The sequence below is a fragment of the Terrapene carolina genome, unplaced genomic scaffold (genome assembly GCF_002925995.2).
Source record: "Terrapene carolina triunguis isolate 2854851 unplaced genomic scaffold, T_m_triunguis-2.0 Scaffold242, whole genome shotgun sequence".
NCBI lineage: Eukaryota > Metazoa > Chordata > Testudines > Emydidae > Terrapene > Terrapene triunguis.
In genome coordinates, this window is record NW_020664593.1 from 841,681 (window position 1) to 865,117 (window position 23,437).

A 23,437-nucleotide genomic window follows, 5' to 3' on the forward strand; every position below is an offset into this window, starting at 1 on the left:
CAGCGCCAATTTACACGCCCCCCCCCCGCCCCCCCGGCTTGGCTAACTACAGGGAAGGATTTATTTTCAGCCACAGGCAAACAGCCCAGTAGGAATGGCCACCTCTGTCCCCTTAATTAAATTCCCGTATTTCAATCAGGTTACCATGAGTGATATCACTCTCCTGAGGATTACACAGCGAGATAAAGAACGGATGTTGCTTGAATGCCAGCAAACACTGGGACCATACGCTGCCAGGCTTTGTCATGCAATGATACCAGATTACTTGCTACTAGCATGGTGTGGTAAAGTGTCCTACCATGGAGGACGGAGTAAGTCTGCACTGCCCAGAAACCTTGTGGAAAGGCTTTTGGAGTACCTCCAGGAGAGCTTCATGGAGATGTCCCTGGAGGATTTCCGCTCCATCCCCAGACACGTTAACAGACTTTTCCAGTAGCTGTACTGGCCGCGAATGCATCCCAAGTCCTCAGGGCAAATTAATCATTAAAAAATGCTTGCTTTTAAACCATGTTTTATATTTTAAAAGGCAAACTCATCTGAGGTCCCTTCCATGGGGTCATGGTCTTGGATACTGCCTAGGGAGGGGTGGGAGGGTACTTCACTTAGGCTGAGAAAAAGATCCTGGCTGTTGGGGAGAACGGAGTGCTGTGTGCTCTCCGCCAGCTTGTCCTCCTCCTCCTCCTCCTCCTCTTCCCCATCCGCAGAATCCTCAGGTGTGGCTGAGATTACCCCCGCCTCGGAATCCACGGTGAGAGGTGGGGTAGTGGTGGCAGCCCCCCCTAGAATTGCATGCAGCTCAGCGTAGAAGCAGTATGTCTGCGGCTCTGACCCGGAGCGACCGTTTGCCTCCTTGGTTTTTTGATAGGCTTGTCTGAGCTCCTTAACTTTCACGCGGCACTGATATGAGTCCCTGTTGTGGCCTCTCTCCATCATGCCCTTGGAGATTTTTTCAAAAGTTTTGGCATTTCGTCTTTTGGAACGTAGTTCTGCTAGCACTGAATCCTCTCCCCATATAGAGATCAGATCCCGTACCTCCCGTACCGTCCATGCTGGTGCTCTTTTTCGATTCTCAGACTGCATGGTTACCTGTGCTGATGAGCTCTGCATGGTCACCTGTGCTCTCCACGCTGGGCAAACAGGAAATAAAATTCAAAAGTTCGCGGGGCTTTTCCTGTCTACCTGGCCAGTGCATCCGAGTTCAGATTGCTGTCCAGAGTGGTCACAATGGTGCACTGTGGGATAGCTCCCGGAGGCCAATACCTTCGAATTGCAGCCACACTAACCCTAATTTGAAATGGCAATACCGATTTCAGTGCTACTCCCCTCGTCGGGGAGGAGTACAGATATCGATATTAAGAGCCCTTTATATCGAAATAAAGGGCTTCGTTGTGTGGACGGGTGCAGGGTTAATTCGATTTAATGCTGCTAAATTCAAATTAAACTCATAGTGTAGACCAGGCCTCAGACATTTTCACTTCTGATGTCCCATCCCACTTTTTTGTGTTTGTCCATTTTTGCATGGGGTGATGTAGTCAAAGTGGATGCGGAATGAGCATTGTGCAGAAGGAATCATCACGGTAAACAGGAAAGAAATTGAGGCAGTTGACAAATATATTCACCTGGGTCAGCAGCTGAGCAGAGACAACTTATTTGAAGGGGAATGCAGTAGGAGGCGAAAGGCGGGATGTGCAAGTTTCAACAAAATAAAGACGTCTCTAATGTCAGGATCAGGATTAGTGTTGTTTAATATATTTAAACTCCATTGGAAAAAGAGTGAATAATGGGTGCCAAATTTACAGGTGATACAAAATAATTCAAGATAGTTAAGGCTAGAAAAAAATTGTGAGAATCTCCAGTGGGACTAGGCAACAAAGTGGCAGATGAAATTTACTGCTGACAAATGCAAAGTAATGCGTGTAGTCCCATGAATACGACTTCAGACAAGGTAGGGCCAAAGTAAGAGCAGGTACTGGCCCCGTTCCAAGACTGGCTATAATCAAATAGACAAAGGAAATGTGGGAGGGATGTGATAGTTGTTCTCCTAGGAAATGTAAAATGACACTATATACTGATGGACTGGTTCTGCAGCTACAAACTACTGAGGGTCTCTTCCTCAGTTTTTATATTAGAGCAGGGGTAGGCAACCTATGGCACTCACGCTGCCCGGGTCCTGGCCACCAGTCGAGGGGGCTCTGCATTTTAATTTAATTTTAAATGAAGCTTCTTAAACATTTTAAAAACCCTATTTACTTTACATACAACAATAGTTTAGTTATATATTATAGACTTATAGAAAGAGACCTTTTAAAAACGTTAAAATGTATTACTGGCACGCGAAACCTTATATTCGAGTGAATAAATGAAAACTCGGCACACCACTTCTGAAAGGTTGCCAACCCCTGTATTAGAGGTTAGAAAGCAACATTTGTTTTCTGACTCTTTCTTTCCTTTTCACTAGCTAGTTAGTTTCTAGGCTAGCTGTAGTTTTATAGTGACAAATATATAAAAATAAAGGACTAAATTAGGACTAAAGTCTCTAGAGTTAGGTTCCTAAATCCATACTTAAGCACATGAATAAGTTCCCTAATTTTAACAGTGTTGAATACCCACAGCTCCCTCACTTGGCTAAAGTCTCTTTAGGAGCCAGTCCTGTTATAGTTTAACTCTGCACTCTTGTGTGTCTCCAAAATCATTCTCTGTTTGCCCCACTGCCTAGAATGAGGCCCCTCAATCTCCTGGATACCTAGATAAAACATCTGGATTTGAACAGTGTGTTAGACTACAGTAAAAATCCATGATGGACCCCCATACCAGACCTTTCTTTGCATGGAAGAAGGATGTTGTCCAACAGGATACTCAGTTTAATTTGTCTTTCCTCCTTTGCCCTGCCTTGAGCAGAAGCAGTTTTTCAAACTCCTGGAAGAGTTTATGAAAGAGGCATTAAAAGCCCAGCCAGATTGACACTGAGGCCATCTCATTTATAATAAGAGTGTGCTGCATTCCATGTGCTGCCTTGATTCAAGTGCAGGTAGACAGCACTCCCTGTTCTACTCTTCTTCCGGAAAGTGAAAGCACTCCCTTCAGATCCCTGGTCTCAGCTTCAGCGGCCACTGCAGCACCACTCTCCGTATCATTCCTGCTCAGGTAATGCAGTTTCTATAAGTGAGGCATAGATGGAGCAGGTTGCCCACCACTGGCCTAGATGGAAATACAGACTATCTGCGATGATGATTCCTAATTCACCTTCTCAGGCCTTTTCCCATCCTGCCATATTAAATCAATAGAATGTTAAAAATGTTCCTGACCATTTTCTCTTTTCCTTATGTATAGCAAGAACCAATCTGTCTCAGTTTAATTTTACCTTATAACTGAATGTGTTAAAATGGTTATATTCTTAGTGTTTTATTAGTTTCTAAGGGGACTACTATTCTCCTGTCAAGATAAGTAGATTTAACACAGCGATCGAATACATTATTCATTAGAAATATTAGAAGCCTCGACAATAGGAAATATTTATGAGACTATTCAAAGAAAAGCTAGATTTCATTTCAGATTTATTTGCATGCTTTGTATAAATCCCTCCCCCAAAGATTGGAAAGTAATAAAGTATTCCTCTTATCTTTTCTCTTCTCTCTGCAGCATTAAAGCTGGGTCCTGAAGCGTTCAAATTTGATGGTGGCCTAGAGGCAGTGGCAGTGCGGCAGAATGAAAAATATTACATTCTAAGACCAGAGGTGATCGAGACCTATTGGTATATGTGGAGATTTACACATGATCCCAAATACAGGCAGTGGGGCTGGGAAGCAGCACAGGTAACTGCTGATTGGCTCAGTCAATAGAATTATTCTGCTTTGTTCTTCTGTAGCTCTTTTCACCCCAAACACTTTCCAAACAATAATTTATTAGCCATCACCAGCCCCTGTAAGATAGTTTGGTTGTGTTGGTGGTGGTGATTACTATGATCTTTCCTGTATAACAGATGGAGAAATGGATGTATAGATAGGTGATCTGCTCAAGGTTACACAACAAGTGAGTGGCAGAGTTGGCAATAGAACCCAGTAGCCATGACGCCCAGGCCCTATACTAATCAGTAGAATCCCAGTCCCAATAAAGGTTTCTCTGAGACAAGCTTTGGAGGTTTTAACCCCCAGTGTTTTCCTGTGCCTCTCTGTCTGAGAGGATACCAAGCTCTTCCTTGAGCTCCTCCCGCAGTTTTCAGGGCAGCTTCTTCACATGCTCTTCAAATATGTGTCAGTGTGGATCCCACTGTAGGTGCACATGCATTATATGCATGTGACTGGATTCTTTTTGCTAGCAGTGTCCTTTGGGGCTGCACTGGCTCCCATACAAAGGCATAAAGGGTGGGCGGCCACGACTCTCCCTCAGTTCCCTCTTACCACCCATGGCAGTGAGATGGAACCTAGCAGTGTCCTATCTGCTAGCAACTCTATCATGGTCTATCTTAATCTAAACTTCTGAAATTCCCCAGACCAATCTTCATCTCTTTACCTTCAAACTTTTGGACTCAATAATCCTTGTCCAGATTGAAATCCTTCAATCAGACCTCCCTGAACAACTTCCACCCTCTAAACAGACCCCACTGCTCACGTATAGGATCATAAGATGGCAGACTCAAAAACAGTGGGCTTCAATCCCTACCCATCATACAAACTAATCCTGCATAAAGATGGGCACAGCAGATGCCTTTTCTGCCTGGATGAACCACACTTTCCAAGCAGTGCTTTTGTTCTCCACTAAAACCAGAAAATTGTGGGATGTGAGCTCAAGCTCCACCTCTTAGAACAATCTGTGGGAATGGCATTGGACACAGAAAATCTGGGTTCAAGAACCCCCATACCAGTCAAACCTGTAAACTCAAAGTCTTGTCTCTCTCACCAACAGAAGTTGGTCCTATAAAAGATATTACCTCCCTCACCTTGTCTATATAATAAAATTGTCAAGGTTTTAGAACACAGACCATCGAGATTTCTCTCACTGGCCCTTTTAGCAACTACACATTGCAAACATTTCAAAGTATGACCATTATCCCTATTCCACTATAGCAAAATGGAATCACATAGTAACTGTGTGGCCTAGTGGAAAGACTGTTGAACTGGGACTATTCCTAGCTCTGCCACTGGCCTGCTGGGTGACCTTGGCAAGTCACTTCATCTCTCTGTGCCTTGGTTTCCCATATGAAAAGTGGGGATAATATTGTAAAGTTCTTTAAGATCTACTGATGAAAAGCACTATATAAAAGCTAGGTCTTTTGATTAGTACCTAGCTGCAGTAGCATATCAACTGCAAACCTAGGTGAGAATTACACCTGTCTAAATGACCACTAACTCCTACAAACTAACATTTCTTTTTCCGTTTAAAAAACCTAAGAAATTAAATGGCAAAGTCTTTGTTAATGCAGCATTAAGGTTGCCTGGTGATAGCTTGTGCCCTTGCAGAATGGTGAGTTCAGCAAAGGTCAAACTTCTGAAGAACAGGAAACAAGAGTTAAGTTAAATACCCATACAACCTTCAAACTGCCCTTTTGGAGCAACGCCCTGCAACCGCCATAACACACACACTCACACTCTGCCTTTTCACTGTAGTGGACAGGCACTGCCTGCATTTGCCCTGCGCTCAAGCACTGAGCCTATTCCCCCAACGGAATACCACACTTTTAAAATTTAATGTCATCAGATCCTTTTACATCTCACCTCACAGCTGACAATACCCAGGGCAAGACCACCGCAGTGCCCTGCTACTGAACGTAAGAACGGCCATACTGGGACAGACCAATGGTTTATCTAGCCCCATATCCTGGCTTCTGACAGTGGCCGGTGCCAGATGCTTCACAGGTAGCGAACAGGACAGGGCAATCATCAAGAGATCCATCCCCTGTTGTCCAGGCCCAGCTTCTAACAGTCAGAGGTTTAGGGACACCCAGAACATGGGGTTGTGTCGCTGGCCATCTTGGGAAACAGCTATTGATGGATCTATCCTCCAGGAATTTACATCATTCTTTTTTTAACCCAGTTCTACTTTTGGCCTTCACAATGTTCTCTGTCAATAAGTACCATGGGCTGACTGTGTGTTGTGTGAAGCAGTACTTCCTTGTCTTAGTTCTAAACCTGCTGCCTATTAATTTCATTGGGTGACCCCTGGTTCATGTGTTATGTAAAGGGGTAAATAACACTTCCTTATTCACTTTCTCCACACCATTCCTGATTTTATATACCTCTATCATATCCCCGCTTAGTTGTCTCTTTTCCAAGCTGAACAGTTCCAGTCTTTTTAATCTCTCTCCTCATACGGAAGCTGTTCTATACCCCTAATCATTTTTGTTGCCCTTTTCTGTACTTCTTCCAATTATAATAATTTTTTTTGAGATGGGATGACCAGAACTGCACACAGTATTCAAGATGTGGGCGTACCATGGATTTATATAGAGGCAATATGATATTTTCTGTCTTATTATCTATCCCTTTCCTAATGGTTCTAAACGTTCTGTTTGCTTTTTTGACTTTCGTTGCACACTGAGCAGATGTTTTCAGGGAACTATCCACAGTGACTCCCAAGATCTCTTTCTTGAGTGGTAATAGCTAATTTATACCCCCTCATTTTGTATGTATAATTGGGATTGTTTCCCAATGTGCATTATTTTGCATTTATCAACATTGAATTTCATCTGCCATTTTGTTTCCCAGTCTGATACAACCTACACAATTATGTATTGAAGTGATGCCAACTGGAACCTCAAGGTACACATGTACATCTTTCCTTTAATAACACATGAGGGGACTCAGACCCAGATCTCTGCATATCACTGTCACAGCTCTGTGATTCTCCTCTAATTAATTCCCAGATCTCATATCACAATAACTGCTCTTTCAAGTTACCCCAGCCATTCAGTACAGCTACACCTAACAGGGAATGCAGCTGAGTGCATGCAGATAATTCTCAGTGGCTATTGTCCACTTGCAGGAGGCAAAGTTAAGTTTGTGTAGGCATTTACCTTAACTATGTATTACCTGGTTTTCAGAAGTCTGGATTTTTCTAATCTTAATGTTCTGGAAAGTCACAAACTATAACTAGGCAACCTTATCTCTTCATTAATGATTTTTTTTGCCATTTAATGCCTACCGCATAGTGGTCCTGTGTGAATAAATTAGCTAATGTTTGTAACATACTTTGTAAAAGCGAAGTATTGTTTTTAACCTATAGTATTTATGTTGCTATCAGCATTTATAATAGCTGTTGGTAATTAAAATCTGTCAGGAACAGCCAGCATGACCAAGTCCAGCCTCCAAAAGTCTTCAGTGGCTGCTGTCCTCTTGAATAGAGGTGCTTCCTGAAGAAAGTACAGACACTGGCATGCATTGTGGCCAGGTGACTATGTTAAAGATAGCACAGTCATGCTGAGACCTGGTGTTCCCCTTCCCCACCCTCTCATCTACCCTCATTGTTAAGAGTCTGGATGAATTAAAGTTTCTTTATAATAGTCCTAGACTATTATAGCCACACACTTTGACTATCTGACTGATACTGCTGGATTTTGTAGTCATAGATATGGACAACTTTAACCTATAGTCCTACAGTTTTAGGGGAAACCACGTAACTTCCCCTGCTAGTTTCCCTGATTGCATCTGCAGATATTCACAAACACACATTTCCAGTGGAGAATCTCTTTTGTTTCCAGCCCTCCAAGGTTAAGGCATAGATTGTGAGTAGCTCATTCAGTCTGAATTCATTTTCTTTGTGTATAGAGACATCTGTTTCTACACTGCATTTGTTCCCCTGCTTCAACTCCTCTCAGCTTCTGTTGAGCATAACAAACAGAAAGCCCTGGCTGGGATGATTTAGTTGAGGTTGGTCCTCCTTTGAGCAGGGGGATGGACTAGATGATCTCCTGAGGTCTCTTCCAATCCTGATATTCTATGATTCTATGATTCCTCTTTGTATTTGTGTGCTCAGGGACTTGGATTGCACCATTTCAAAGGCCAGGAGCCCTGCTGGGACAGCTCAGACCAGTACAGCTGGGATCAAAATTCAGTTAAAGTAGGAAAGGAAGAGATCACATGGGAGTCCAAAGGGAGGTGGAGGAGGCTGTACAGGTCAGCAGACAGCCCCCAGTGATGCGTACAATCCCTTGTGCCCCCTCTTAATAACCTTCTGCAGGAACCCATGACAAACTATCTCAAAGTTTCTAAAACTCCTCCAGCTCTCCTATCTACAAAGTCCAGTGATATGAATGTCCTTCCCCCATTATTTCAGCTGTAATTCTCAATACCATTAGCAGAGTATGTTGCTGTGTACTCTGGTCAGTATTGGTCAATCCTTGCTTTGTCGTATCTTTTCAAATATTAAAGTACAGGTAAAATATGCCTCTTCTGTTCTTACATCCTCTCTACAGGCTATTGACAAGTACTGCCGAGTCAGTGGTGGATTTTCGGGGGTCAAGGATGTCTATTCCTCATCTCCTGCATATGACGATGTACAACAGAGCTTTTTCCTTGCTGAAACTCTGAAGTAAGCAAACTTCTCTTTATGCATATTCCCATAAAATAGCCTGGGGCAGTGTCACGTACTGTATGATTACCCAGTGCCTAAAAGAATAGATTGGATTAACACTTCAAATTCGAGATCATCACAGGGTGTTTTCCTCTTTTTTGTTTTTATTTTGGAGTTCCCTGGTTTTCCCATTCCAGTCCAGAGAAACCATAGCAAAAATCCCCCAATGACAGAAGTGTGAGCTTATTGTTCTTAAGACCTCACTTTGATTTCTTGTATCTCTAGTCAGAACACAAACTGCCAGGGAAAAGGAGAGGTTATCGCCTCTAAACAAATTCCATTCGTAAGGAGATCATTTAATTTTAGCTGCACTGAATCAACATGTTTTACATGACCAAGTGCCAGGACATTGATCTTGCAGAATCTACTCTGCCTGCATGTTGCAATGACCAAGCTGGGGGGTTGTGAATGGGAAAATATGGCATGGTACAAAAATCCACCACACAGTTATTGGATATTTTTTCTGTATTATGTCTGCAGAATGTTTGTTTAGTGGGGTAACTTTTAATTCAAAGCCAGATTCAGCATGTTTTCAAATTTTAGAGATCTTTAAATATTTTTGTTTAGTCGAAATTTGTTAACTAGAAATGGTTCAACTAGGGCACATCTAGTCCATCTTCCAAACGGTAATGCAGTCTGTTCTCCAGTATTTCGTCCAGTCTGGTTTTAAGTGTCCCAAGTAATGGATCTTCCTCCACCTTTTTTTCCCAAGTAATAACCTAGCAACTACTGTACTAGAACACACCAATGGTACTGAGATACTGCCGTGATGGATGCCATGATAGGAATCTATATAGAGATAACAACGTATTATGGAGGCTTTGCTAACACTCCATAGTTAAGATTGAGTTGAGTTTTGCACTTAAAGCCAGCATCTTTTATATTTATGAAAAAAAAGTGTCATCTTGTTAAGTATAGAATGAATATCAGAGAATTTAAAATTAAATCTCTTAATTGGTTTGATTGGTTTGGTCTTAAACGAACAGTTTAGAGTCTTCAAACTTCCTATGTAGTTAAAACTCACTGAAATCTTGTGCATAGGCTCCACTGAAAAATGTTTAGGATTAATGGACATTGTTTGCCATTATTCTTCATGACTGAAATTTCTCCTTCAGCAGAGGTTGAAGAATAATGTTCTACTCTATAGAATTCCAGGGAGAGCTTTAAAAATGGCTGCTACTCCTGTTGTTCTCAATGAAATCGAGGCCACACACTGCACTTAGAACGAATGTCCACTCTCTCAGTGTATCTGCTCCTCACAATGCTCCTCTCAACCTCCCAAGAAGGGACCATAATCTTCCGTCCAGACAGATTGGTTTCACGCCTGTTGGTAACAATTGGAGGCAGTATGCAATTGGGAACAGGACATCTTAACTGTGTGCAGCCCTTTGGTCTCACTTTTATTAAGAACTAGAGTTGGTAGAATTGTCCTAAATATTGCATTTTTGTGAAAAGTTTTTGTCAAATTCAATTTTCAATGAAAAATTAACAAAAAATATTTAGTCAAACATTTTGGGTTTTCAAACAGCTTTAGAGCTGGTTGGAATTTTTTGATTAAAATGTTAATGAAATTTTGACATTTTTCAAACCGTTGAAGTGTAAAAAAACTTGAAAAATTCCTGAAAAATGTATTAGTGCTTTTTCAACCATTCCTGTCAAGAAAAATGGGAGATGGCGACATCTCCTTTGTCAAGAAAGGCTGAAGAAAAAAATCACAAGCTTTCCGTTATGAAAAATAATGGCAAAATGACTATTAATCCTAAATATTTGTTTTAAAAAACTAATTGTTCTTCGAGTGATTGTACATGTCCAGTCCACTATTGAAGTCTGTGCGCCCAGCGCATGGCTGTCAGAAACATTTTCCCTCAGCGGTACTCGTTGGGCAGCTCAAGCGCCCTCTGCGCTGGATTCTACTGACTACTCCCTATTTGACTGTCTATGTCACTGACTGATTATTTACATATTGAATCCTTCCTCCATTGCTTTTCTCTGCTGGATTTATCCACTCCTGAATTGAATCATCATAGGTCTCATTTCTTGTTTCATTTACTCACAATGTAACTGCTTGTTGTACGTAACCGATTACTTATCATGACCAGTCACTTCTCTCCTATGGCTCTAGTCTACCCTCTTCTATACATTTTATTTTTCCTCTTGTGCCCTCTTCCTTCCATCTTCTCCCCTTGCTCTTCTCCCCACTCCACAGCTCTCCCCAACCTTTCTCTATGAATTGGACAGTACTGCCATTCTCCCTGTCATTCAGCCTTGATATCATCTTTTGACTCAACACTTTCCTTTGGTCCATATGTCCAAACTTTGTCTAAATCTTGCCACTCCCTCCTGCACAACATCTTTAAAAGCTGATCTCTCTTCTGTGCCCACACTGCGCAAACTCTTGTCCAAGCTCAGATCATCTCACATCTCAGCTACTGCAATCTCCTCCTCCTTTACCCTTAATGTCTGTAGCCTCACTCCCCTCAAATCCCCTCAAATGCTGCTGCTAAAATAATCTTCCTGGCTTGTCACTCTGATTGTCACCCCTTCCTCTGGCTGACCCTCTTCCACTACAATCAGACTCCAAACTTCTTGTTGCATTCTCATAAAGCATTTCCCAACCTAGGTCTGTCCTGCCTAGCCAACCTTTTATCTTACAGTAAGGTTGACTCTTGCCCAGGGCCAGCCCGCAACATTTTGGCACCTGAGGCAGGGAGCTCAAATGACACCCCCATACCCCCTCGCTTGGGCCAAAACTTAGAAAGGTCTCAATTCTGCCTTCTTCCTGTTCTACTCCTCTCATGGTACTGCTCTGCTACATACCCCAATAAAGGAGAACTAACAACTTAAAATGCCTTGTTCAAAAATATTAAGTAACACTTAACTTTCAAACGCCTGAACAGCAAATGTAACTTTTCTTGCCTGCATAGTAAACACTGGCATTTTTATCTGTTTGAATAATCAAAGTGGTGCTTTCCGTGCCTTCTTGGTTGCAAAGATTTGAACTGCTTCCTGAAGGTCCATAGTCTGGGCCAGCTCATGCTCTATTGAGATGGTTGCAAGGCCAACCAGCCTCTCCTGTGTCATTGTGGAGAGTAGATGTGTTTTTATTAACTTCAGCTTGGAGAAGCTGCGTTCTCCACTGGCAACTGTTACAGGAAGTGTTAGAAGTATGCGCAGAGCAAGAAAAGCATTTGGAAAGAGGGTGGTCATCTTATTTGTGCACATATATTCCAGAACAGCCTTTGGAGTTGATCCTGCTGAAATGTATCTTGAAAGGGCTTTCAGTTAATCACCTAAATCACTCGCATCAATATCACGCATGTCATCATGTGTCAACACTGTCTCTAGTGCCCTGCATTGCTGGTGTAGGTCTTCTTCAGGTATAGTGAGGAGTTTTGGAATATCATATAACATCCCAAATATACTGCTGTGTTCCTTGAGCTGCATGAAACATTCTTCAATTGACTGTATTGCACAATCTAGCACCTGGTTAAGGAATTCAAATTTGAATTGTTGTTTGGGGTCTCTTATGGGATTATCCTGTGCCTCGTAATCAAAATGTCTTCTTCTTTGGTGACTCTTGTATTCTTGAATGGGTGGGAAAATAGCTTCAGTGTGAAGTTCCTCTGCCAACTTCTGTGCACTCTTCAGAATGTTTTGAAATCCCTCATCTGACTGGTAAGACTGTAAGTATGACTTTGCTTTGTCCAGTTGTTCAATTGCTCCTGATATATCAAGGTCAACACCTTGGAGTCTCTTGCTTACAACATTTATTTCAAACAGTATGTCATGCCACAACACTAAGCCACACAGAAATTTGAAGTTATGTATGTTTCTGGTGATTCCATTTCCCTCTGCCACTGTTCTCCCACGAACAGTTCCTGTCATAGCATTATCCTCCATAATGGCAACCGTGGCATCATCTATCTTCCCAATTTGGTGTTTGATAGGCTTTATCGCCTCCACTCAACTTTCCCATCATGTGGCACTCAGTGGTTTCAGTGTCAGAGAGGATGTTCCCAAATGTTGCTTCAAAATTTGACATCGATGAGTTGATGCAGAGAAAAATACATAGATGCTTTGAATTACATTTAAAAATTCAGCAGCCTCACTAGAAGCTGATGCTGCATCACTGACCACCAAGTTCAGTGATTGAGAACTGCATGGGACAAAAAAAGCTCGAGGGTTTAACTCTCGGATCTGTGTCTGCACTCCTTTGTTCTTTCCTCTCATGTTGGCACCATTATCGTAGCCCTGACCTCTCATGTCAGCTATCGCAATTCCCGTATCTTCCAGCTTTTTAAGAAGCACATTTGTCATACCAGCTCCTGTAGTATCATCAATGTCAATAAATTCTAGAAAATGCTCTCTGATAGTCACCATTTCAGGGGCATTTTCACTAGGTTCTGTTGTTGTTACCAAATGCACCATTAAAGTCATTTGTTCCGTATGGCTGATGTCAGGTGTGCAGTCCAGAATAACAGAGTAATATCTTGCTGACGTCAGATCTGCCACAATCTTCTGTTTGACTTTTGTTGCCAATAACTGTATGATCTAATTTTGAATTGTTTTTCCAGGGTAGTGGTGTGTGTACATTTCTTGGGTGGTGACTCTTCTTAGATGCTCCTGGAGTACAGCATCAAACTCAGCCATCAGCTCCACAATTTTAAGGAAGTTTCCATTGTTTGGCACATACAGCTGATCTGAAGTGCCATGCAGTGCTAGGTTTTGGGTAGCAAGCATTCTCACAATGGCAATGAACAACTTCAGAACATTTTGCCAGTAAAGATGCAATCTTCTCTTGATGCTGATCATCTGTGGTGGCCTTTAACCTTAGTTTCATCTCAAGCTCTTTCCACCTATGGAATGCTCTCTGGTGATTTGCTGCCTTCTCATGGCATGCCAGATTTCTAGTCAGATTTTTCCAGTCCTGTGTTCCTGTAAAACCCAGCGTGACTGGAACATTAGACTGGAAGAGTTTGCAACAAAAACAGTATGCAGCATTCTGGGGTTTGGAGTACATAAGCCATGGCCTCTCCATTTTGTCACCATTGGTGATTTCACACCAATAATGTGTTGGATGAAAACTTCTATTTTCATTGTCTTTGGGGAACATGAAGTTTTTCACTGGCTGTGGCCCATGCAGTACAAGGAAGTCCCTCAGGCTACTGCTCAAGTGGGTCCACAGTCCTGGATCATCTAGACTTAAGGAACTAAACTCAGCAGCAGCTGTTTCTTGCGCCTCCACCACACTCTTCTCTGATCTACCTTTTTCTTCAGGAATGTGCATGGTTATATCCATTTGAGATGGAGATATGGATGCTGCAGTAGCTGCCAGGTCACCTGCACTCTAACTGGAAGATCAGGCATCTCCTCACCACTCACATCCTCACTGGGGCTGGAAGGCTCACCGTGAACATTTGTGTCTATGTATCTCAGGAAAGTTCCTTCCTGCTTAGATAGAAAAGCTTCCTTTGCTTTCTTTCTTTTTCTGAATGCTGCCCCAGAGGGGTGTTTTCTTCTTTCACTCATGACTGCTGTTTTGTGCCAGCTATAGTGGCTCTCAATACTCAGTTGAAGGGGACAAATAAGCAGGCTGGTAGCAGGGTCTGAGTGAGGGAAGATATCAGTGTCTTAAGGGCCTAACTGGTTCTTACTACTTCAGTTTACTGCCTGTTCTCCTCAAATGGGTTCAGGGAAGCAGCCGGAAACAGGAAGCTCCCTGAGAAGCTGGTGTTAATCAGTCCAGGCTCCTGGGGGTGCTAGAGAGGTACATAAGAGGCTCCTCCTCCTCTCTCTCCCTGCAGCTCCTACTGCTTTCTGTTATTCCTTCTCACCTTTTCTCCTGCCTGCCTGTTATGTCTCTTGTGCCCTCCTTCCTCCAGCACAGCACTCCACCATCTCTGTGCATATAGAGCAGAGAGAATACATATTCACCAGCAGCAGACACAATTTTCTATATTCTGGGTCCTAGTGGCGCCCCCCCCCCCACACACACACAGACTGGCACTTCAGGCGGCCGCCTCAGTTCGCCTCATGGTAAGGCCAGCCCTGCTCTTGCCTTTCTCATTGATGCCACCCTTGATATCCCAATTCCCCATGTCTCTGACAAACACTTCTGTGTTTTCTCCCATGCTGCTCCTTACATGTGGAAAAGTTCCCAGTCAAAATCCATGAAGCCACCATCTGACCCTCCTCCAACTCCCTCCTCAGAAATCATCTCTTCCATAATGGACACAGTAAAATACAATCTGATTCATAGATTCCAAGGGCAGAAGGAACCATCGTGATCATCTAGTTTGACCTCCTGTATAACACAGGCCATAGAACTTCCCTGAATTAATTCCAGGTTGAACTAGAGCAGATCTGTTAGAAAAACATCCAGTCTTGATTTAAAGATTTCCATTAATGGCGAATTCTTAGTAAGTTGTTCCGGTGGTTAATTACCCTCACTGGTAAAAATGTGCTCCTTATTTCTAGCCTGAGTTTGTCTAGCTTCAACTTCCAGCCATTGGATCTTGTTATACGTTTGTCAGCTAGATTGAAAAGCCATCTATTGTCAAATTTCTGATCATCATGTAGGTACTTATAGTCTGTCATCTAGTCACCCCCTTAACTTTCTCTTTTGGCTACAGCATATCACTGGGAGCTCATTTTCAACAGATTATCTACCATGACTCCCCCCCTCCCAGGTCTTTTTCCCTGGATAGAGTTCCCCCATGATAATGGGCAGGTGGCATTATGATTGCTGCTCCTGATTGCCTGAGAATTGCACACATTCTATTATTTGTGTTACCCTATCTCCCCCATCTCACCTTACCTACTTGTCTCAGCCACTGTTGTGTGTTGTCTGTTGGGCTGTAAACTCTTTGGGGTGGGACACTAATTTTCTATATGTTTGTACAGTTGCTAGAAAAATGGGGACCTCACCTGGTTGCTACTACAATATAAATGTTAAATAATAACTCCACATTTAGCACACTTTTTCTGTAAGTGAATAAGGTAAAATGACCAACCATTTATTAATAAAGAAAAACAGAATTTTACTGCCTCAAAGTTTTTCTAGTTCCCCAAAGACTTGAGGATGTTTCCATTTGGAGCTGACCTTGGAGGTTGTGCCACACTCTGCCCAGGCCTGTCTCCATACAGCTTCCAAAGGCTCAGTTCTAGTCCTCTGCTCTGGCTTCATAGGCAAATGGGTCAGATGAAATCAGCTTCCTAGGAACCACTGCTCCTCCAGTTGGATCTAATTGAAGCTGCTGCCTCTCCTCAGGGGACTTGAGCTCTTAGGGTCTGTCTGTACAGCAAATGAAGGTGTGATTTGCAGTGCAGGTAGGCAAGCTGAGTATGTATGGAGGTCCCAGCAGGCTTGTATTGGGGAGGCTAGCCCATTCAGAGCCTGTGCAGTGACATCTTCACTGCTATTGTTACCCCAGTTAGCTAGATTAAAGGTAGTGCAGGTATGCCTACCTGTACTAAAATGACACCTTCATTTGCTGTATAGACATGCCCTTAGAATCAAGAAAATGATTGTATATGAATCAGTAAAATAAAATTAACAACGAGGAAGAAAACACACACAACAGGCTGATTCTCTCTCTGCTCTGGAGATGACCTGTAGAAATGGGACAATATGGCAATTAAGAGAGAGGGGCAGCAAAACTGAGTTAGCAAAAGGAGAGAATGGCCAGAATCTTTTCTTGCTGTGTGGCACACGTAGATCTATCCTCCCCAAAGAAATATGCACATCCTCCTGGGCTGAGCACCTTGCCTCACCTGCTCCTAAGTGATCTCTTGCAGGGTATGCATCTTTTCACCTCATTAGCTCCAGCTTTCAATATATTAAAAATTAATTTTAATTACTTCTCAGATGTGTCTCTTGCTGCTAAAACCTGAAAGTATAACTTTATAAGCAAAAACTCTTCTGGTTTGTAGGAGCTCTCTCTGTTTCATTTTACCATACCTAAACGTGAGGCTTAAACTCCCAAACAGTGTGAAAGGGTCTCCTCAATGGCTGCACTTTGTAATTAGTCTGTGAATATAGAAATTGGGCAGTGATGAGTTTTCATAGCTGCCAAGTCTTGTGCCACTTCATGTGACAGTTCATACAAATTCTGTAATGGCATTTATTGCATATACGGATAAATGTAACACAGTGAACACAGCCTGCCCTGAGCACTGATGACGGTAAGACATGAAGATGCACAAAACATTTTATCTCTGGAAGGGTAGATGCTCAAGGATGTCTGGGGACATAGCTGGGTGGAGGACTTTGACTGGGTAGATGGATAGAGGGCTGCTAGGGCTCCAGGAGGATAGAGTTCATGAGCTGCTGATGCATGGAGCTCTTGAGGCAGGGGATTCATGGGGGCAGGTGGGTGCTGAGGGATAGGTAGGTGTTTGAGTAGCTGGTGCGGGGAGGAGTCTGGGGCAACTGGCTGTTGAGGGTGCAGGCACAGGCCAGCCTGGGGCCAGTGTCAGGCTCCATACCTTGTGCTTTTGCCATCCTTAAATCCCTGTTTTTCTCTTTTGATGTCCAGGTATCTGTATCTGCTTTTCTCCAATGATGACCTCCTGCCTTTAGACAACTGGGTTTTTAACACAGAAGCTCATCCCTTGCCTGTTTTACATTTAGCCAACACCACACTTTCAGGAAATCCTGCTTATCGATAAAAACAGCTCCAGGAAGAAGAGGAGAGACTGCACTCAGCTGTGTTTTGTTTACATGGACCACTTGAAACTTTAGGCTGGAGAGGAGACAGACATTTGGTTAATGTGAGTCAAGACGCAGGGTGAGAAACAACCTCTGCCCCCAAAGCTCTTCAACCTGTAGATAAGTAAACTCTGAAATAATTCCTTTTTATACATGACCAAAACACGCTACTGGGGCATTTGCAGGACAGAGACCTTGTGTGCTTTGAACCCGAACAGCAGAGTGGAGCCTGTTATTAGATATAGAGTCCAGCATCCAAAGGAACCACAGGCTTCCTGGCCAGGGGCTGGAGTTTGCTGCTGCTGGCCTTTGCAAGAAACTGCACACTTGTCTCCTACTCAGATGGGGTGTATTCTAGAGACTAAGACATTTGTTTTTTCTTTCTATTTTGATGATGGCATGAGCAAAGCAACAACAAAAAAGCAACGTAACTGCACCAGCAGCACCAGGATTTGAAATTTTTTCTGTACCTGTCTGATTTTTCTAATCTGCATCAGTTTGCCGAGACTGGCAGCCATTCCCAGTGCCTCTCAGACCTTTGCCTCCTTTTCATTTACCCCCTTCATAACAAAGTCCAAAGACCTGTGAAGCACAATCACACCCAGAGAACAGTTACCAAGCATTTGTTTTTGTAATTTACTGGCAGCACTGTGCTGTTAGTTCACCACACAAGATATGGACATAGAGCATGGAAGACACAGCTAAGTGTCCTGTTTCCCTTGATCACCAATCCTGTCATATCGAAAGACCACACTCCCTTATATCAGTCCTTTTCTGCCACTTCCACAAAGATAACAACAACAGAAATTGCCCATCCTGGTGTATGTGGCAGACTGCATCACATTCACTGGGACACAGTTCTCTTTAAGTGAGATATAGTAGTTTGTATCATTGCATTACATTTGTCCATGCAACCTGTGGTTTTCCTTGACTCTCGCTTTTATTATTTGGACAATGTTCACAAATCCTGCTTTGTAAATCTGAAGTCTTGCCTTGTTTTTTTGAGGTGTATGGCAAAAGACCAAAACTGCCTCAGATTTGGTTTATTAAAACAAGTTTTATCTGGGCAATAAACTGCCCCAATGCAAAGCCAACATGAGAGTCTCTCTGGAAACATGGTAAAATCTATTACACACCAATATACCACATAACTCAAGTTAATAAGGCTGTGTTACCTGCATACATTTGGTCTAGTTATTACATAGTCCTGCCCTGAGTGCAGGGGACTGGACTAGATGACCTCTCGAGGTCCCTTCCAGTGCTACACTTCTATGATTTCCTCTGGACATTGCTGGCTGAAGCAACCCCACTGTTCTGAGTTCAGGCCCAACAGTATGAGTTAAGGGGGTAGTGCATTTCAGTCTTCACTTACAGCATAGGTGTCCTGACTCTTGTCTCCCATTACTGAGAATCTCTTCTCATCTATAGAATAGAATCCTGTGCACTCAGAAATAACGCCTGTTAACATCAGTAGGGTTTGTTTAAAGTGAGTTTCACTTGCTGCTTTAATTTCTAAACATTTCCTTTCTTTCAGTTTTTCTGCTTAAGTGGGCAGCTCTGTACCAGGCATCCTGTCTCGCTGACAGCTTACTAGAGAAGTGTCTTAAATCAATATTGTATGCATAGACTGGAATCAGATTGTTGGTTACATATTTTAAGCATTTCCTTTCCAGTCAGTTGGCAATAAAACAACCTTAGAGAAGATGGCTTATTCAATTAAAAGCATATATAAGATTCATGCTATTGGCCTTTGGGTCTGCCTACCATGCCTCAGTGGGTAGAATAGGATATTACGTGTAAGTCATTTATTTCCACACACCTCAGCGCCAAATTTCCAACATGTTTGAGATCTTGAAGGCGTCTCCATTTTGTTTTCTCAAAATACAACAAAAGGGCAAAGTACCCCATCGTGGGCTATATTTATTTAAAGAAACTCAATCTTCAAAAGCAAATCATCTCTCCCCCCAGCCCCAGCACCTTGAGAGCTAAAAAGGATTCTGCTCACCTCCTTTTTTACTCTTCTTCACAGCTCCGAAGATTCTTTCCCCAGGGTGACTGTCCCTCGAGCTGAGAAAGGGCTGGCTGTAGATCATCGTAAGATGCTTCTGCCCTCTTCACACCAGCAGGATGAACATGCTGCCTTTACAATAGTCCTGTTGTAGCTATGTCAGTTCACTGCAGAGGGAAGTACTATTACTAGGCAGCCAGCCACGAAACACCTTTGTCTTTGATTCCTGTGACATTTTTAATTATTTGAGCCTTTCTGCGCTCTCAGTACTTCATTCCCCTCATGTCAGCTTAAAGAGAGGTTTGGGGTTTTTTGCCTTGACTGAGTTTTAAGCCCCTGAAAATGAGCTTTCTATAATGAGAACATTGCCACAACAGGAACTCCAGGATGGGATGGAGACAGGAAAGTGCAGCCCACTGAGCGCTACAATGAACTCCATGGCCATCTTCATCTTTGGTGCACAGCAGTGTCCTGCAGAACACTGTGTCCCCCAATATGCAGTGTCCCATCTTGGCCTGAGTGACCTGGCTACAATCTGTTCCATTTTGTATATCTAAAGTGGCATTTAGTTTTTCCACTTTTAGTCCCCAATTCAGCAAAGCACATAAGCCAGTGGCCTTAATGCACAGACGAAGAATCATGCATGGAGAGAGAGAATGGTAGAACCACTGACTCCCGTGATGAGAGTCCCACCTTAATGCTAAATTTCCTTTACTCTTTGGCATTAATTTAAAGATTAAAAAAATCATCCTCTTGTCATGGCAATTCTGATGTGGTGTACTCTAGGAACAAATGTTATCCAAATGATTGTTGCCAGATTGCAACCTCAGTTTAAGAGGAGGAAGAGAGAGAGCTTGGAAAACACTCAAATGCCAAGAGTTTTTATCTTAGTACTAATTACTCAATTACTGTAATTTGCAGCACTAGTAAAAAAAATTAATCTGAAAAAAGTCAAAGTAATGAATGTAGTAAATAATTCTGATTCAAGTAATTGTTTACTTCAAATTAAAATAAACTGATTCTTTTTACTACTGCCACAAAATATAATTTTCTAATTAGAAATTAATGACTAATTGAAGAGCTAGTGCTTTTCCATTTTAATATTTTGTGGTTTAAATTGAGTTTTTCCAGTCCCAGTTTGAACCTGCACTTCATTGCCTTAGTTCTGTAAGTCTCTCTGCGTTGAAGGGGGACTGAGGAAAAACAGGGAGTCTTTAGTAACAGGCTCTACCCCAGCCAACCCATACTCCTCCTGGCCAGTGGAAGTACGGAATGGCTGCCAGTCTCTTCAGAGAAAGGTCAACGACAAAATTCTAGAGTCCCAAAAATAGAAACACCAAACTCTCACTGATGTTTACTCTTTTCCCATCCCACTGGTTTGAATTACAGAACCACCACTCAAATTAATTGCCTGTGTAAGTCTCACTGGGGTTAATTCACTGCCACAAGAAGTATTTGAATTTAGGTCCTGAGCCACTTCATGGCAAGGGGATTGTAATTTTCTCCAGTCAGATGTACAGTAGTGCCATTTCTCCAGTGTGTAAACATGCAACAGGTTCCAAATAAAGGACATTTGCTTCCTGTCGTCTAGTTATCCCAGGGTCTGCTGGTTTCTACCATATCCCAATTTAGAATGCAATCGCCCATCTCCCTCAAAGCTACTAATGTGCTGCCTACTTCTAGAGTAATACATTTTGTGAACTAATTGCTGTACCCTTCATGCATTGCAGCATTCTGGGCTGCCCCCAGAGCAGAATGAGTTTGGCTGTCGTGAGTTCTGAGCAGGATGTCCATAATAGCCAGACATGGATGCTGAAGCATCCATGTTGTTTTCCTGACTTCAGGTGGTAGGCTTTTTCTCAGCCCTTTTCAGAGCTGGAATACTGACCTGCAGCATGGAGTTAGCTGCAGCCAAGAGCTCATACTCTGTTTTCTCTTGGGTACATGTGGCATACTAGGACATTGTCACTTTCATTCTGTTGCTGCTGTTTTACAGACTTTTCTGAAGTTATAGATACTTATTTTTTTAACAGAGTGATATTTTAGTGTTAGCTGTCTCCAAGTCTTGTGCTATATCTTCTAACCAAACAAACACATAGTTCTGGCTTTCATTCAAGTGGCTGCTGTCTTGGTTGGCAATTTCTACAGCACCCTGTGTTCTTACAGGAAGAAACAAGAGCGGAAAACAAAGTGTGCACTTGTGGCAAACTGGCTTTGCGAAAGACCCTGGAGATCCCCAAACTATCTGTTTTCTGTTTGCGTGCACTCAAGGTACGAATGTGCAATCCACATCCCAATCAGGCCTCTGTAGGCCAGGATCCACCAGGAGCAAAGGCATTATTTTTAACATTTTGGACCTGATTTTCAGAGAGGCTAAACATCTGCAATTCCCAGTGACTTAGCTGGAGTTGTGGGTGCCAAGCACATCTGACAGTTCTCTTCTTGGCTTTGCTCCATTTACTGAATAAAGCTAAAATGACATTCCAGCTGCTCACTTACTGCACAAAATGCTCCTTAAACCTCTTATTGAAGATTTTTGTATATACAATTGTAGCTATTCTGGAGATCCAGAGAACAAACCTGAAGTCAGTGGAAAGTCAGAGAAAGTTCTGTGGTTCCCAAGTCAGCTCAGGGTGTTTAGGTTCCCCTGCCCCAAACCTTAAAGATGATAACCCTCCATGCACTGCCCCTGCTACTTCTCATTCCTTGGTGCGCACTCTGAACCAGTGTTTTCCAAACTTTTGAATGCTGGAAAATGAAACCAATCACACTCTTCTGGGAGCCCCGCCATGTGTTGTTAAAGGCCTACAGATCTTAATTTATACACCATCTGGGCTCCCAGATGCTCCTCCCCCTTGTCTCTTTTGGAAATGCTGGTGTAGAGTTTCATCATAGGATATTTCCTCTGCTTTCCTACCTAGTGTGGTGAGCAGTGAAATGGTTAATAATGTGGACATTTAAAGCATCATCACTGGGATCTGAATTAGCATTCATTGAAATGCATGGGGCAGTTCACACTTCAGAGCTATCCTTTCATGCTCTCTACCAACTCAGGCAGACATCTCTGCACTAGTTACACTTAGGGTATGTCTACACATAAGCCACTACAGCTGCACTACTGTGGCGCATCAGTGAAGACACTATCTCCCATCGGCGTAGTTACTCCACCTTCCCAAGAGGCGATAGCTGGGTCAACGGGAGTATTCTCCTGTCGACCTAGCACTGTCTACATCAGGGATTAGGTCAGATTAACTGCATCGCTCAGGGGTGTGGATTTTTCACACCCCTGAGCAATGTAGTTATACTGACCTAATTTCCTAGTATAGACCAGGCCTTACTCCATGTTTCTAAGGTTTTCGCCACAGGCATAAAGAAGTAAAAGCTGATGCTCTGGAGGACAATTGAGTGGTCTGACTGCACTCCCACCATAACCCTCAACCAGTCCTTCGCTTGCCATGTTTTGGGAAACATTACTTTGACCAAAAGTGCAGATTGGGCTGTCATACTGAGAGCAACCTGAGCTCCATTACTGGTTAACGTGTGTACCGTTCTATAAGGGAGGGCAAGCACTGGCTTCTACAACTGCTCTACAGTTGCCCAAAAGGTTGGGAACCACTACAAGCTAGAGGGAAGACTGCATGGCTTGGTTCAGTCAGAATCTGTTGTTTTTAATCCCTGTCACTCTCGGTGGAAGTTGCACTGTCGTTCTGCCGCACTCTCTTTGCATAAAGTTCACAGATTATTTTTCCTCTGAAATAACAGAGGGGCAAGAGACAACCTTCTGATTTGGGAACTTTCTGGCTGCCTCCAACCTGGTACCCTGCATATGTACTTTTTACAGATGAAAAGTAATATTGTATATAAAAAATATCAAATAAAGAATGTCTTTACGTGAAAAAGGGCATGTGCTGTGTTCTTATCCTCCTTTCTTAGCAACAGGCCGAGGCACTGGGCTGTGGACTGGTTTTCATTTTGCAGTCCTGCTGGTGCTGTAGCATTCCACTCAACCAGTTTAGCCAGGCACTTCCTCTCCAATGTTAAACATTCTTCAAAGTCCGCTATTTCAAAACTAAGATTCCCACATCTCTTAGCTACCATTAACAGATGATTTCCAAGTTTGGAGTCTGTTCAGGATGCAATCAAGCCTGGGCTTG

The 23,437-nt window shown here is 42.8% G+C and overlaps 1 protein-coding gene across 2 annotated transcripts in view; it reads left to right on the forward strand.

Moving 5' to 3' along the window:
• Positions 1–23,182, forward strand: part of MAN1A2 (mannosidase alpha class 1A member 2) — a 330,855-nt gene extending 307,673 nt beyond the window's left edge. For both annotated transcript variants that reach the window (XM_024217756.3, XM_024217757.2), the window contains exons 11-13: positions 3,640–3,812; positions 8,408–8,523; positions 17,103–23,182. In XM_024217756.3, coding sequence (XP_024073524.1) covers positions 3,640–3,812; positions 8,408–8,523; positions 17,103–17,235 — 422 coding nt within the window. In that variant the 3' untranslated portion in view covers positions 17,236–23,182. The remainder of the gene's footprint in view (positions 1–3,639; positions 3,813–8,407; positions 8,524–17,102) is intronic.
• Positions 23,183–23,437: the final 255 nt, after the last annotated feature.